The sequence below is a fragment of the Equus asinus genome, chromosome 7 (assembly GCF_041296235.1).
Source record: "Equus asinus isolate D_3611 breed Donkey chromosome 7, EquAss-T2T_v2, whole genome shotgun sequence".
Lineage (NCBI taxonomy): Eukaryota > Metazoa > Chordata > Mammalia > Perissodactyla > Equidae > Equus > Equus asinus.
The window spans coordinates 79,156,482-79,171,353 of record NC_091796.1 but is presented as its reverse complement, the minus strand read 5'-3'; the positions used below and the strand labels follow the sequence as shown (position 1 = coordinate 79,171,353).

Genomic DNA, 14,872 nt, shown 5'->3' with positions numbered 1-14,872 from the left:
GTTGAACAGGAGATAGTAAAAAAGTAGAGAGAGCAAGTCATGAAGATCTCTGAGAAAACAGCTGGGGTTGCAAGCAGAATCTGGGTTTAGAGGGATTAGAAAATAGGTCAATGGGAGACACTCTCGGTCATCAACTGCTTCTCCCCTGGCTCTTCTCTGTTTCTAAAACATGGGAGAATTTACGCAATAGATAAAGGCACGTAAATATAGGCATACACTTCAGCTGTGATTAGAGTTCTTTTTGAAGGCATGTGGGGAATGATTTCTGAAGTTCACTCTTTAGGAAACATCCATAAATAGCTCCTAATAAAACAGATTCTTGTGGTCAGGGAGATTTTTCAGGCCTAGCCCTACAAACCATGTCTTCTATTGAGCACGCCCACTCAGGACATCTCATCAGGAAATGAATGAAAGATGTAGAGGTGAGAGAGAGGATAGAAAAGTAGTTTGTGGAGTCTTGCCTTTCAGATTGAGGGGTCAGAGTTTCCTGGATTGTAATGAGGTTAAATCTAACTGAAACAAAATGGTGCCATAATTGTTGCAAGTTAGCTATAAAAAGTTAATATTAAGAAAGGCCACCTTTAAAAAAATGGCTGAAATGAAGAAAGACCATCAGCCTCAAAAAGGAATGCTTAGACAATGGAAAATTATAACCACTAGGATATGATTTCTTTTTACTTATTTAACTCTGAGTCTTTTACCTCTGTTCCATATAGTTTTCACCTTTATGTGTGTCTAGTATTACAGATTAGGGGATGAAGAACTCAACCCCATCTTAGGATGGAGTGGGTGCCTTTTGAGAATTGGCAAGTATTTCCAAATAATGGCATTGTACCTGTGGTAACATTGCTCAGATCTGCTCTTATTGCACTCTGATGACTGGTAATCTTTCTAAGTAAACATTGCTAGGAAGATAGACACCTCCCACCCCTGCCTGATAATTTCCAGGTTCCCTATTGGATCAGTAGGCTTCATCTCATATCTTCATTTTCCTGATGATAGAATACACATGTAGCTTGGTGGAGGCAGTACAGAAACAGAGGTTATCTGACTTACCCTCAGTGGTCCCTTTAGGTCAGAAGCACAGCAAGATTAAATGCCTCCCCATCAGACTTATTTGTTTCCAAAGAATCGGTGACACTGATGTATCAACTCAGGACAAACAGAGGGGATTCCTTCTGCTAGATAGTGCTTGGGGTCTACAGCTTTGGGTGGCCTAGAGACTATAGACCCAGGTAATATGTCAACCTGGACATTTCAGTTGTGGTAAACACATATTGGTCACTAGAGTTAACATGTGTCTTTCCCTTCTAGTTACAGGTGCAGAATGGGCCTATAGGACATCGAGGTGAAGGGGAGCCAGGTGGTATTCCCATAGCTATGGTGCTGTTGCCAGTGTTTGCCCTCACCATGGTAGCAGCCTGGGCCTTCATGAGATATCGGCAGCAACTTTGAAAAGCTTGCTTTCTTCCAGTGCTCGCGATGAAGATACATTTCTATTTCTCTCATCCTGTTCCCCTGCCATTCTCCCAACCTTTTCCCTCTCTCTGCATAGCCAACACATGACTTAAAGAGACTGCTACCCAACCAGAACCTTGCTGTTCGACATCTCCCAAGTCCTCGTATTCTGATGAGAGAGTAAAGGCATTGTTTGAAGGAAAGCTAAAGAAAAGACTTGCTTAGAACAAATGAGGAGTTGTATATTTTACTAGGACCACCCACAGAAGTTCAGCTACAACCCAAAGAGGGAAAGGTCCAGTCTTTCCATCACCACGGTTGATACCTTTTTCCTTAGTTGGCATGCCTCAAAGGCCAGCGGTGTGACAGAAGAGAAAAAGAAGATTTTTCTTTTTAATGATCTTCCTTGGGAAGTTTTTGTGGCCTTTATTTAATTTCTAACTACATACTTGGGTGCCTATATCAAACAAAGGATAATAAGAAGAACATTTTTACTTTTTTAAAAAAGGAAATATATGTATACACACACACACACATACATATGCACATATGATAGTATCATAGTGATGCCTTATGGAGAATTAAAGAGGTGGAAAGCTACTCTGTGGTTTCTAGGTTTCTGATGTAAGGGGTGAACTTAGTTGAAGAATTTGATATATAGTGGGAATGAGAGAGTGAGCCTTAAAAGATAATACCCAATCTGAGTCATCAAAAAAGAAAAGAAAACTGGAGCAACTAACTAAAAATCTTAGAACAATATTTCTTCTCATAATAGCTATGGTGAAGTTGAGGTTGGTTTTTAGTGCCGTCGAGTCACTTCCGACTCCTAGTGACCCTGTGTACGCAGAGCAGAGCCCTGCCCGGTCTTTTTGCTCCATCCTCTCACCTGATGCTCTTATGAGACAATGCTCTGCTGCTATTCATATGGTTTTCATGGCCAGTTTTTTTGGAAGCGAGTGGCCAGGTCCTTCTTCCTAGTCTGTCTTACTCTGGAAGCTCCACTGAAACCTGTCCACCATGGGTGACTCTGCTGGTATTTGAAATACTGGTGGCATAGCTTTCAGCATCACAGCAACATGCATCCACTACAGCCTGACAGCCGACAGATGGGTGGTGAGGTTCCCTGACCTGAAAACAAGCTTGGGCTGTAGTGGTGAGAGTGCTACCTCTTAACCACTAGATCACCAGGGCTGAAGGTGAGGTAAAAATGCCATAATCCAGCTTTGCACAAGTCCGTCTGTTCAAAAAACTTTGAGATGTAAAGATAAATCTTACCAATCTCTGAACTACCTTTTGGTACCTCATAGTCCTGTTAAAGGATCAGCTGGAATGATTGTGGTCAGAGCTGTGGTGGTGGGGCCAAACCAATTCAGTGAAAAAACACTGAAAGGAAAAAAGATAGTGCCTCCAAAGTGTCACCTGACCCTCTCTGGCTGTCTACCAGTCTTTCTGGTTTCTAGTAACAGGCAAAATCTGGGAGAAGGAACTGCTCCCTGGCAGGATGGGCATGAAATCAGTTCTCCTTAACTGATTCTGTTAAGTTTGAAAGGGTTTGGATTGCTAGTTTTTTGAAAGGCTCTGAACAGTGGTTATGGCTTTTAATGAATAAACCATTTTGCAGGGAAAGGGAAGAAAAAGAGTTATGTTTGTCTTAGGGAGTAGGAAAGTTCGGTAAATATTTCATGGAGAAACCTTGAGAGAAGGTTATGGATGAATGGATGCTAGGGAATAGCAGGAATACTAATGAGGTGGGAACCATCCTGTTAATGTGGTATTGAAAGTTCGTTCTAAAACACTAAGGAGAGCTGAAGCAAGGCTAATTTTCTGACTTTAAGAAAATCGTTTCCTTCCTCCAAATGTACTGGCCAGACTGTAGGCCTTATATAATCTTGACAGCAAGAGCGTGAGGACTTTCCCTCAGGCAGCTAGTTGTGTCCACTTTTTAGCATGCGTGATCTAGTGAGTATTTTACAAATGTCGATTGGACATCAGCTTGTTAAGACACTTTTACAAAGAAGTAAAATACGTAGGCTCCATCCTAAAGGGCTTTTTGGTTCCAGTTGGGAAGGGAATACTTATACATGTAAAAGTGGAATTAGCTGCATAGGCAGGCCAGCATAAGTTGGTGCTGAGTTTATATTGCAGACAGCAAAAGGGAATGCTGAGACACTTGAGGAAGTTCCATGGAGGAAGGGGACAAGTTAAGGACCCTTGAGGAGCTTACAGTCTAGTTAAAAGAATTCATGAACAGATAAGTTAAAAGTATATCACCAGGTTAAGAAACAATTGAAAGCCATAATAAAAGAAATGGTACCTTTCAGAATACAGTGTGACAACAAAGATGTGCAGGCAACCATTGCATTTTTTTAGTAATTTAGGAAAAGAAAGCTGTCACAAAATGGCATCAGACAAGAGTGGAAAGGGAAGGCTTTTAAAAATAACAATCCCAGAAAGACCTACCTCTGGGTCAACTATTGGTATAGGGAGAAACTTGCTTTAAACAATCCTGATGTGGCTTATGCCTTTAGACCTGAACTGTTGTGTCTTTGAGACTCGTTAGCTAACTGCACTGGTAGGTTCCACAGAGAAACACTGACAGTATTCCAGTTATCACCTCAACCAGCCCCACTGTGGAGGCACAACCTCCAGTGCCCTCTCTCTATCTGGAGGCGTGTGCAGCAGCTTCTGCAGTGGGCCTGCTTACCTCCCACGATTCATCTCAGGGTTTGGACATTAACTCCTGAGAGGACCTTGAGACACAAAATGAAGCAAATGGCAAGCAAGGAGGAAAGCTATTTAGTTTTTATTTGTTGGTTTATGTAAATAAGAAGAACACCTATCCTATCCCATTGTTGGTAGAAGTTTTGCTTTGGTTGATAATAGGGATTCTGATGCACTTTAATAATTTAGATTTTCTCTGGAATTAAAGAGCATTTAGAGATCAATATATTAAAGTTTTAGGCAGGTATGCTATTCTTATTTCTGATTCTCTAGAAAACTAAATTATCATAGATCAGGTATCGGAGTCTATTGTAGGTCATTAGAAAAATTCATGCTCTTTATAGGTTGTATCTAATATTCTTACCACCTAAATTACTACATTCAAAGTTCTAAAAACTGAATGAAAGTGTTTTAAAGACCATCTACATAAAACACTTCTATGTTTATCATCCTATATTATACGTGTGATTCTAATAAGATATTGTTTGCTTCAGTTGTCTCTCTTCATTTCCTGCCAAGTTTTAATCTGTGCTGTTGATTTAGCTTAATTAATCACACGGTTTAGCCATTTGTGATGGAAAAAGGAAATTAATGTTGTTACTGCATTCTGTGCCAGGCACTATACTAAACCCTGATTGGTACACTATTTGTTCATGCCTCGCAACTCTGATATCTAAATATTGTTATAAAGACACTGAAGAAAAGAGAATAAATTACTTTCCTAAGATCACATAGGTGGTAATAATAGGATCAGGGTTTAAACTCAGGATTTCAGATGCCTCCATCAGTGAGATTTCCTCACCGGCAGTGGTTCTCAAAGTGAGGTCTGGACAAAAGCATCAGCATTTCCTGGGAACTTGTTAGAAAAGCAAAAGCTTGGGCTTCACCGCAGACCACTGAACCAGAAACTGAGTAGGGCATCCAGCAATCCGTTTTAATAATCCCCCCAGGTGACTGGTTCACGCTAAAGTTTGAGAATCACTGCTTCGTGCCAATACAGATCTTCCTCGACTTAACAGTGGGATTACATCCCGATAAACCCATCGTAAATTGAAAATATAAGTTGAAAATGCATTTAATACACGTAGCCTACCAAACATCATAGCTTAGCTTAGCCTAATTTACACATGCTCAGAACACTTGTATAGCCTATGGTTGGGCAAAATCATCTAACGCAAAGCCTATTTTATAGTAAAGTGTTGAATGTCTCATGTAATTTATGGTACACTATACTGAAAGTGAAAAACAATGGTTGTACAGGCACAGAATGGTCCTCGATGTGTCGCTTGTTTACCCTCGTGATTGCATGGCTGACGGGGAGCTGCAGCTCCCTGCTGCTGCCCAGCATCACGGGAGTACTGTACTGCATATCACTAGCCCAGGAAAAGATCAAAATTTGAAGTACAGTTTCTATTGAACGTATCACTTTTGCACCATCGTAAAATCGAAAAATTGTGAGTCAAACCATCATCGTAAGTCGGGGACCGGATGTAATTGTCCCCTCCTCAGGTTAGAATCACCTGGAGAGCTTATAAAAATTCCAATGTCCAGGCTGCACCTAGACCAATTAAGTAGACTAGGGATCAAACTGAGACAGCAGTAAAATAAAGTTCATCAGGTGATTCCAGTGTGCAGTGTCAGTAGAAAACGCTCTATGGCATTTAAACCTGGACACTGTTTAAATTATTAAATTACATACAGGCATTGCTCCTGCCAAAAATGAGAATTTCACTTGGGCCTTTTTAGACCCCAGCTCTCTCTGAGCTTCTGCCCCAAGTACAGATGTGGAGTAAGAGGTGCAGCACTCTTTGGCTTCTGATTTGCTAAGGACTGATCAACCTCCAGCCAAACGTGTTAGTGAATGTGTCAGTTTGTGCATCTGTTAAATTAGAACCAAATCATAGAATATTGGAGCTAAAAGGGAACCAGAAAGATTTCTAGGATGAATCTGTCTTAGGGATGATAAAATCAAGGCTCAGAGAGGTGAGCTAACTTAACCCAGATCAGAGACTTAGTATGTGGCAGAGGTGCCCTTTCTGTCTCATATTTATGTTTTGAATGTATCCACTACGTGAACATACATAAAACTACCCTTTTTATCTCAGTCGCCTTCCATCTTTTCTCTTCGGGCCTTGGATAAAGAGCAGGAGAACAGATTGACAACTGAAGCATGTTGCAAGCATCATACAAAATTGGGAGATTCCACAGAATAATCTGAGAAAGACCCAATATCAGATTCAATCAGATGAGTTCTTCTGAGACTAATTCCAACAGTTCTAAACTAGAGAAATATGTTTTTTGATATTGGGCATTGTAAGCAATTTTTAAAATACATTTAAAGAAATGAAACAACATAAGGAACATTAGTGTGTCAAGTATGTGGGCAAGTGGACTTCATGTAATTTCATGTGGGGCCGATGTTCTGTTCTAGTCAATTTCAGTTGAAATTCCTCTTTAGACAGATGAGGGTTTTCTCCATTCAACAAGTGAGTGCCTACTATATGCTGGATGCTGCAGATAGAGAAATAAAATATAGTCACTCTAAGCTGAAACAGCTCATCTGAAAGTGCAGGAGTGTTTGTTGCTGATCTTGAAAAGTATTTTTCTATCACCTAGGAGTAGAAGACTGAGTTACAAAGCTCTCTACCTCTCACCTGTAATAGATTTAGAGTTGGTTACTATCCTGGGGTAAACCCCTTTTGCTGTTTCTCTTATCTGTAAACTTTCTGAGACCAGCACTCACATCCACAAGGGCAATTTTGATCAAAAGGAAGACAGTATTTTAAGGAATTCTGTTCTGATCGGAACCAGGTTCTTAACTGCCATAGATTTGCCTGATGTTGATATTTTTATATAGACTACAAAGCACTTGATCCACTTACCTGGTGCACTTGATACTGTAATAGCCTATATTACAGTAAAGCATTGCTGTGTCTAAGGAATCAAGTAATAGCAAACACTAGGTCCTGTTTCTAAACGTTTTCCTTACTGTTCATGTTCTCTTTCTTTTTGCAGGGGGAGAGGGATGGGGAGAGAGCTGAAATGTGTTTTCAAATGCAAGTCGATCAGTAACTAACGAGTCATTTGCAAAAGAACTTTGTATTTACTGTAATCATTAAATTTATTGACCAATCACAGGAAAATGGGATGATCCTTCTTCCTGGTTTGCAGATTTGCAAATGGAATCACAGAATCAAATCCCATTTTATTTCTGTATCTGCAATGCTGATTTGAATATGAGTTTCTTATTACTGGATATATGTGCATTTTACCCCCAGGCCATGTTGATTCTTATAAGATTATTTTCCTTATGAACCTTATTTTATTTTGTTTCCTTTGTACTTTGATCCTAATGTCACATTGCATGCCTGGATCTAAACAGCAATCAGTTTCTCAGATCGAATAGATGCCCTATTGAACCTTGGAAAACACATGGACGTAAAACCATATGATCTAGGGAATATCACTACAGATCAAATACATTAATGAGCCCGTCAAAATAGACAACCTCCCCTAAGCTTTGCTCTTTGATACTAGGTATTGCAAATGAAATAACGGTGTATCTAACTTTGCCTAGCCCAGTATTGGCATTCAATAAAAACTTGTTGCATTTGTCAATGAATCTTTACAATCTTTTCTCTTCCACCTTATTTTGGAGACTGTTGAATAAATATCTCATTTTTCTGCCAACTTCTTAGAGTAGAACCTCTGACAGAAGAATGAAAAGAGGAAAGAAAGAAATCGAAATGATCAGTTTGAGGCTTAGCTTTGACATAGGAGAGAAGGATGTACTATCATGTACTGCTCATACTGATAATAAGTGGCTAACAATTATTGAGCTCTTATCAATACTTCACCTACTGTTCTAAGCATGTGTTTAAGCCTCACAACAACTAAAATAATTGCTGTTATCCCCATTTTACAGATGAGATAAGTGAGGCATGGAGAGATTACACAGCTAGTAAGTGCCGGAGCTCAGATTTAAATCCAGAACCTGCATACATAACCATGACACTATACTGTCTCTACTCTCCATGATACCGGGCGCTACGTTGGGCCATCCTTTTCCATGTAACTAATAACACATTCTCACAACTGCAAGACAGTATCAATAGTCCCTTTTTTATAGATAAGGTAACTCAAGGCTTAAAGAAGTTAACTTGCTCAAGATACATAGTGCTAGACCTGGGAATTTACTTCAGGATAATGAGGAGTCCACTCCCCCCCCATTCCAGAAAATTGAAGTTTGTGATACTAAATTTGGTTCAGCCATGCTATCCCAGCCTGCCATTATGGATAAAAGGTGATTGCACGAGATTAAATGTCCTACAACAATAGCAGGAGGAGTACTATTCTGTATCTATATACAAAGTTTGAAAGCAATTGCCAACATTTACTATCTTACTCGCATCCCCTCCTTTCCCTAAAGCCTTACAAGCTATGGAGAAGGCAGGGATGATTTGTGCCAAAGGATGGAAAAGGACTTGTCAGAACTGAATGTTGACCTTTAGCCTAAGTTACTTTGCATATAGCTGATTTTGATATAAAAAGAAAAGGCTGTGTTGCGGTAAAATATTTACAAGACAGTAGGCCCTGCCAGGCCATAGTCTGAGGACCACTGACAACAACTATTACAGGTTGAGGTGGACTTTTAAGAGTAAGAATGAGAGGAGAAAGCTCCCAAACGTTGATCCCTTTGAGTCCCAGATTGAACAGCATTGACACATTTCCTAGGAGTGGCTTTTTGAAAAATCTCTTATCCTCCAAAAAAAGAAAAGCCAGGGAAAGTCCAATATAATTTCACTTGGTGTAATTTTGGAAATGAGTTGAAGAGTGACCATTGTCAGACTTGATTGAGCACCCATCATGGCCAGGAGACCATCCAAATTTCAATAATTCACATAAAAATACTAGCAATATTAAGTACTCATCAGGCACTTTATAGAAGTTATTTAATGCTTAAATAATCTTATTAGATTGAAGTTTTTCCCCCATTTTAAAGATGGAAAAATAGAACTTCAGAAATGTGAAGTTACTGTCCCTAGTTAGTATCATTAGGTTTTAACGGTCAAGATTTGAAGCCAGAACCAGAACTTTTTCTGTGCTCCTTATACCACACCACATTGCCCTTGCCTTTTGAGTTTAAGGAAAAAATTATGTAGAAGAAAAACTTATTCATGGAAAAATTATTTGCTAATAGTCACAAAAAATAATGTCTCTTCAGGTACAAAAGGGAATAAGAAAGAATTCGTTTTCTACCTGTTTTAAATATTGTGTACTAATAGAATACTTGAGGTATAATAAGGCCAAAAGATCAGGAGACAACTGGCATTGAAAAGAGTTTGGGGGCCTGCCCGGTGGCGCAGCGGTTAAGTGCGTACGTTCCACTTCGGTGGCCCAGGGTTTGCCGATTTGGATCCTGGGTGCGGACATGGCACCGCTTGGCAAGCCATATTGTGGTAGGCGTCTCACATATAAAGTGGAGGAAGATGGGCATGGATGTTAGCTCAGGGCCGGCCTTATTCAGCAAAAGAAAAAAAAAAAAGATTGGCAGAAGACGTTAACTCAGGGCTAATCTTCCTCAAAAAAAAAGATGGTTTGTTACAGTTCCCAAGTGAAGGGGACACACCATGTCATGGGGGCCACACAGGGACGCACTGGTGTTGGTCACAAGGCAGAGAAAGGGAGGAACTGTGGGAAAGAACCATTTTTGTGGTTTCTGGGGGAAGGAACAGGCAAGGCCAGGTATGCAGGGTTAGGATTGGTTAGTTTGAATAATTTCAGTGGTTTCTGTGGCACCACGGTGTCCCTAGTTGTCTAGTACCTGGCCTTGGGGTGATTGGGGCATGCAGATAATGACCCTCCGTGGGAGAGCTCAATAACAGAGGTAGGTAGAGTGCGGGCTTTGGGTTGGTTGGTTTGTATTTGAAAAGTACTCTCATGAGAGAATTGTCTACTATTCTAGAAATTGGCTACCTCTGGGAGGAGCAGTCCCTCTAGGGTCAGCAAGATCCCAGATGTCAAAGCCTGAAAGTGCGGAAGCTAAAAGACAGTGAACACACTACCACTGCTACTATAGTGGGTGTCTATCCCTCTAATCTCTGCCTTTACTCCCAAACCTACAGAAAGGATGGATATCCAAAGGTAATCTGAACTATCTAGAAAACAGCCAAGAACGAGGAAGGAGGCAAAGCAACAACAGCAAAATGTTAAAATCCCCGAGCAACCAAAACAAACAGCACCAAAGCCATGCACAAAGAGTCCTAAATTTTATTGTATATACCTTTCGAACAAGTTTGTTAGCTGTTTTCCTAACCCACAATCAATTACTGGTTAAAGTAACGGCGAGCTCTGCTGCATGCTAGCGTCTGGCAATATGCACCTGCCAGGCCCCAAGCAGTTATCGGGAAGCGATTCTTCCATATCACAGCTTTCATCCGCCTTCGACCACACTGGACTTGCATTTCAAACTTTGTACATGAGGTCAATGGTTAGTTAGAAACCACTCTATAAAGTCTTAAGCCGCAGCAACTCTTGTCTCCAGCCACATCAAATGACCCTGGGTACCCAGTAGTTCTTGGGCCTGTTAACTTCAGTGACATGTTGCTGTAAGCATTTTTATTCTGTCTCCCACTGACTATTCCCAACCTCTCACGTGGTTCCTTGAATCTTAGTCCAGACCACCGTCCAATTTACTTGAACTACTGCATTAGCTTCCTACCTGCCGTCTTCACTATCCACCGAGTCCCCCTCCAGTTTGCTTTCCATAGACTAGAGATCCTGGTAAAACGTAGATTTGATCATGTCTCTCTGCTTCGAAATCCTTTAGAAATTTCCCGTTGGCCTTAGAATTCAGTCTAAAATACTTAGCATAGCTTATAAAGCACTGCATGATCTAGTTACTGCCTACTTTTCCAAACATTTCACTCCACACTCCATCCTTTCTGATCCCTCTCCTCCCTGGCTATTCAGTTGCTCAAAAATCCCAGAATCTTCACCTCAGGGTCTCCCTACAAATCGTAAAGTTTGTATATTTTCTACCCCATTGATTTCCTGGCTAAATTCTCAGCTTAATGTCATTTCCTTAGAAACCTTCTCTACTTTCAAGCTTGTCTGGTCCTAAGAGACCTTGGTTCCCTAGATACACTCTCCACACCCTGTCCTGGTCACAATGCACTTCAGGTACCTTCCTTCTCCCCATAGCCAATCTGCCTCTTTGCAGAAACCTCCAGAAATTAACCTTTTAACATCTAGCTGCTTCATCCATCAGTCCATCCTAATACCAACTGCTCATTCATTTATGCTTGTTTTCAAATTTGCGTTTTTTCTCATTATTGCTCTAGTCTCCAATCCTTCCCCTTGGGATTCTAAATTTTCCCTGGGCATCAACTCTGGGCTTCAGAGAAAGTGATAATTTTCTGTTTGAGGGACACCCAACATGTATACACAGTGAAGAGCTTTGCACCCACAGAGGACATGAAGGACAGGCCATAAGAATTCAAATGCTTCCAGAAACCTTCAAACGACTGTCAAAGAAAGTTGACAGCTCTGTGATCACAGTCAGGGGGAAAGGGCTCTTGAATCCATGAAATGGTAAATTCCTTTAAGGTACAGTAAAAAGTGCTTATGTAGTAATCTCCAAGAAGATCTTAATAGAGGAGGAATAAAATTTTGCACAGGGGTGGGGGTATAGGAAACAAGTGTATTTTAATCTGGCTCAGGTTGGGGAGGGGGTGCTGGTGTACAAATATAAGGAAATTTAACAGCATCATTTAAACGACGGGTCATTTAATGCTCGTCTCGGCTAGAACAAAGTAAATGACAGACTGCTGAGATAGGGGAAGTATAAAAAGCTTTTCTACATTTAAGCATTATTTTACAGAGTCAGGAAATTTATTTTAGACTTTAAATAAATCTGGATTTCTGTGGATGTTCTAAGTAGAGGTTCATCCTTTTAGATAATGAGTACAAGATCATGAAGAATCTTTCCAAGGAAACTTGTGCTGTGATAGATGTTGAGCAATAAGTAAAATGTATTTTATTCCCGATGTTGTTAAACTTTGCCCAATCTATTTACCCTGTCATTTGCTAAAAGGACCAGTTTTTCGCTGGACTTTTGAAAGATAGTTATGGTTTGGCTCAGTTAAGATGAATGTTTCCTCCTATGTCACAGTCAAGGGCCTGGTCCTTCTTCCTGGTAAATTTCCAGTTTCCTTAGTAATTGGTATGTTCAACTTTTAAATAGTCATTCATGTTTTTATCACAAAACCATCAATTTCTCTAGCTGTTCAATGTATTGTAATAGAACAGAACTTGAAATTCTCATGTAATCCTTTTTACTTTCTTATTTATCTATGTTTTTATTTTCTGTCTCATTCCTAACAGATTTAGAACGTTTTTCCTTAATCTACTGATTGATTCTAATAACCAAATTTTGGTTTTATAATAATCCATTCTTCTGGTTTTGTTTGTCTATTTTCCATTTCTTTTATTTTAGCTTTTATTTTGACTAATTCTCTCTTTATACCTTCTTTTGTTTTTTTTTCTTTCTTAGTTGAATATTTTCTGTCATCTGAATTCATAGGACTTCATATGAAGTTTTTTTATTAATTGCCATACAACTTATAATTTCTATTTTGATAGCATTCTTGATTTGGAGGTTATTCAAAATAGTGTTAAATAACAGTATTGTAGTAGATCCTAAAAGTTCTCATCACAAGGAAAACAAAATTTGCAACTATGTGAGGTGATGGATGTCAACTAAATTTATTGTGGCAACCATTTCATAATATATACATACATAAAATCATTTTGTTGCACACACTAATCTTATATAATATGTCAATTATATCAATAAAACTGGGGAAAAAATTAAAATTTTTTAATTTTTCAAATGTGGTTAATTTAAGTAACCACTTCATTTAAGTAAAAAGTGGCCAATCTACTTACTTCACTCAAGTCTCAATTTACTTCATTTAAGTAAAATTTAAGTAAAAAGTGGTTAATTTAAGTAATCACTTCAAAATCGAGTAACAAGTGGTTACTTTAGGAAGCAGACTCACTTTTGAGGTGCCAAGTTCCAGTTTTATTGGATGTCCGTTCTGTTTTTACTTATAGGAAACTTTATATGTACGATGATATTTGACCTTTTTTAACCACCGGTGGACAACAGACAGTACTCAAACACTTCAAACATACATAGGTACAGGCCATTTTTTAATGGTCTCCTTTTCAAAAAGTTCATCTTGAGATAAAAGTACATTTTACTTGCTCTGGATTCAAACATATGTCTTTACATTTTTAAATATAACTTTTTCTGCAAAGTTTCTTCTTTTTAACATAAATGTCAATAGATAAAATCCTGTTTCACCTTTGACATATCGCAAAAGCACACATCCACCTACCCAAGAAGGAAGCCCTTCTTAATTTTAATTGACAATGTTTAGAAAGCTTTCAGATGGGCGTTAGTCCCGTGGCAATTGGAAGGTTAAAGTTTTCCTGATTTGCTCTACCTGATAAAATTTGTGGTCATCTAGGTAATAGTGCACTTTGAGACAATGCGGTTAGCTTGGGATTCTTTTAGGTTTCATTAATTTGTACAGAAGAGTTACCTTTGCTTCTCTACAAAGTGTTACACAGCAGGCTTTGGTTTGGTTTAGGAATCACTAAGGAGGATTCTTCACTGCATAGCATGATACGGGAAGCTCTTGCCACCCTTCCAGTTGTCATTTCATTTGTTTTTCCAGAAATTATGGATTGTGGTTTAGGGCTACGAAGGAAGTCATGAAGGACAGAAATATGTTAAACATGGTCCCATTCATTCCACAGCTAATACTCCATAAAAAGCAATTCAACAAATACAGAATAATTCTAAAACTACAATGTTAATGATCACTTTCATAAGAAAAATGTGCGTCCAAGGAGAAACAGTTGGTCATCTAACTGAATAAGGTTAAGGACTTAATTTTAACTGGTTTCAATTTGGACTGAACTGGAAACAGAGTAGCCAACTCTTAGCCACTCTAGTTCTAGCCATAGGAATTAGACAGACTGCAGGGAAGGACCCCCCACCACCACCAAAAAAAAAAAGGGAAAAAGAAATCTTTGTGGTATGTTGACTTTGAGGTGTTAGAAAACCATTTAGGCTACTGGAAATGTACCAGAAGTCATTCACACTATGATACAATTTGAAGCCATGGTGAAAGTTGAGTATTCCCAGGGAAAAAGGATAGAGCAGTAGTTCTTACAGTGTAGTCCCCAGGCCAGCAGCAGCAGCAGCATCTGGAAGCTTGTTAGGAAAGTCAACATTCAGGTTCTATCCCAGACCCCTGAATCAGAAACTTTGGGAACTGGGCCCAGAAACCTGTGTTTTAATAAGCTATTCAAGGGGTTCTGTGCACACTACAGTTTAAAAGTCACTGGGACAGAAAAAAAATGGAAGAGGGCTAAGGAGTCCAGTTAAAGGTCTACAAGGCTGAAGAAGACAAAAAGAAGTCTCAGAGTTGGAGAGGATCCATGGAAGCCAAACATCCATGGAAGCCACAGGAGGAGGGAATTTCAAGAAGGAGATAGGCAATATTGTCAAATGCCACAGGAAGTTTAATTCCATTTGGGGCATTTGTACTACTCCACAAAGTGACCTTGTGCAAGCCTCTTAACCTTTCTGAGTCGCAATTTTCTCACCTGTAAGATG

The 14,872-nt window shown here is 39.4% G+C and overlaps 1 protein-coding gene across 1 annotated transcript in view; it reads left to right on the top strand.

The window, feature by feature from the left end:
* Nucleotides 1-7,810, top strand: part of SYNJ2BP (synaptojanin 2 binding protein) — a 42,542-nt gene extending 34,732 nt beyond the window's left edge. The window contains exon 4 of the mRNA XM_014867203.3: nucleotides 1,315-7,810. Coding sequence (XP_014722689.1) covers nucleotides 1,315-1,455 — 141 coding nt within the window. The 3' untranslated portion in view covers nucleotides 1,456-7,810. The remainder of the gene's footprint in view (nucleotides 1-1,314) is intronic.
* Nucleotides 7,811-14,872: the final 7,062 nt, after the last annotated feature.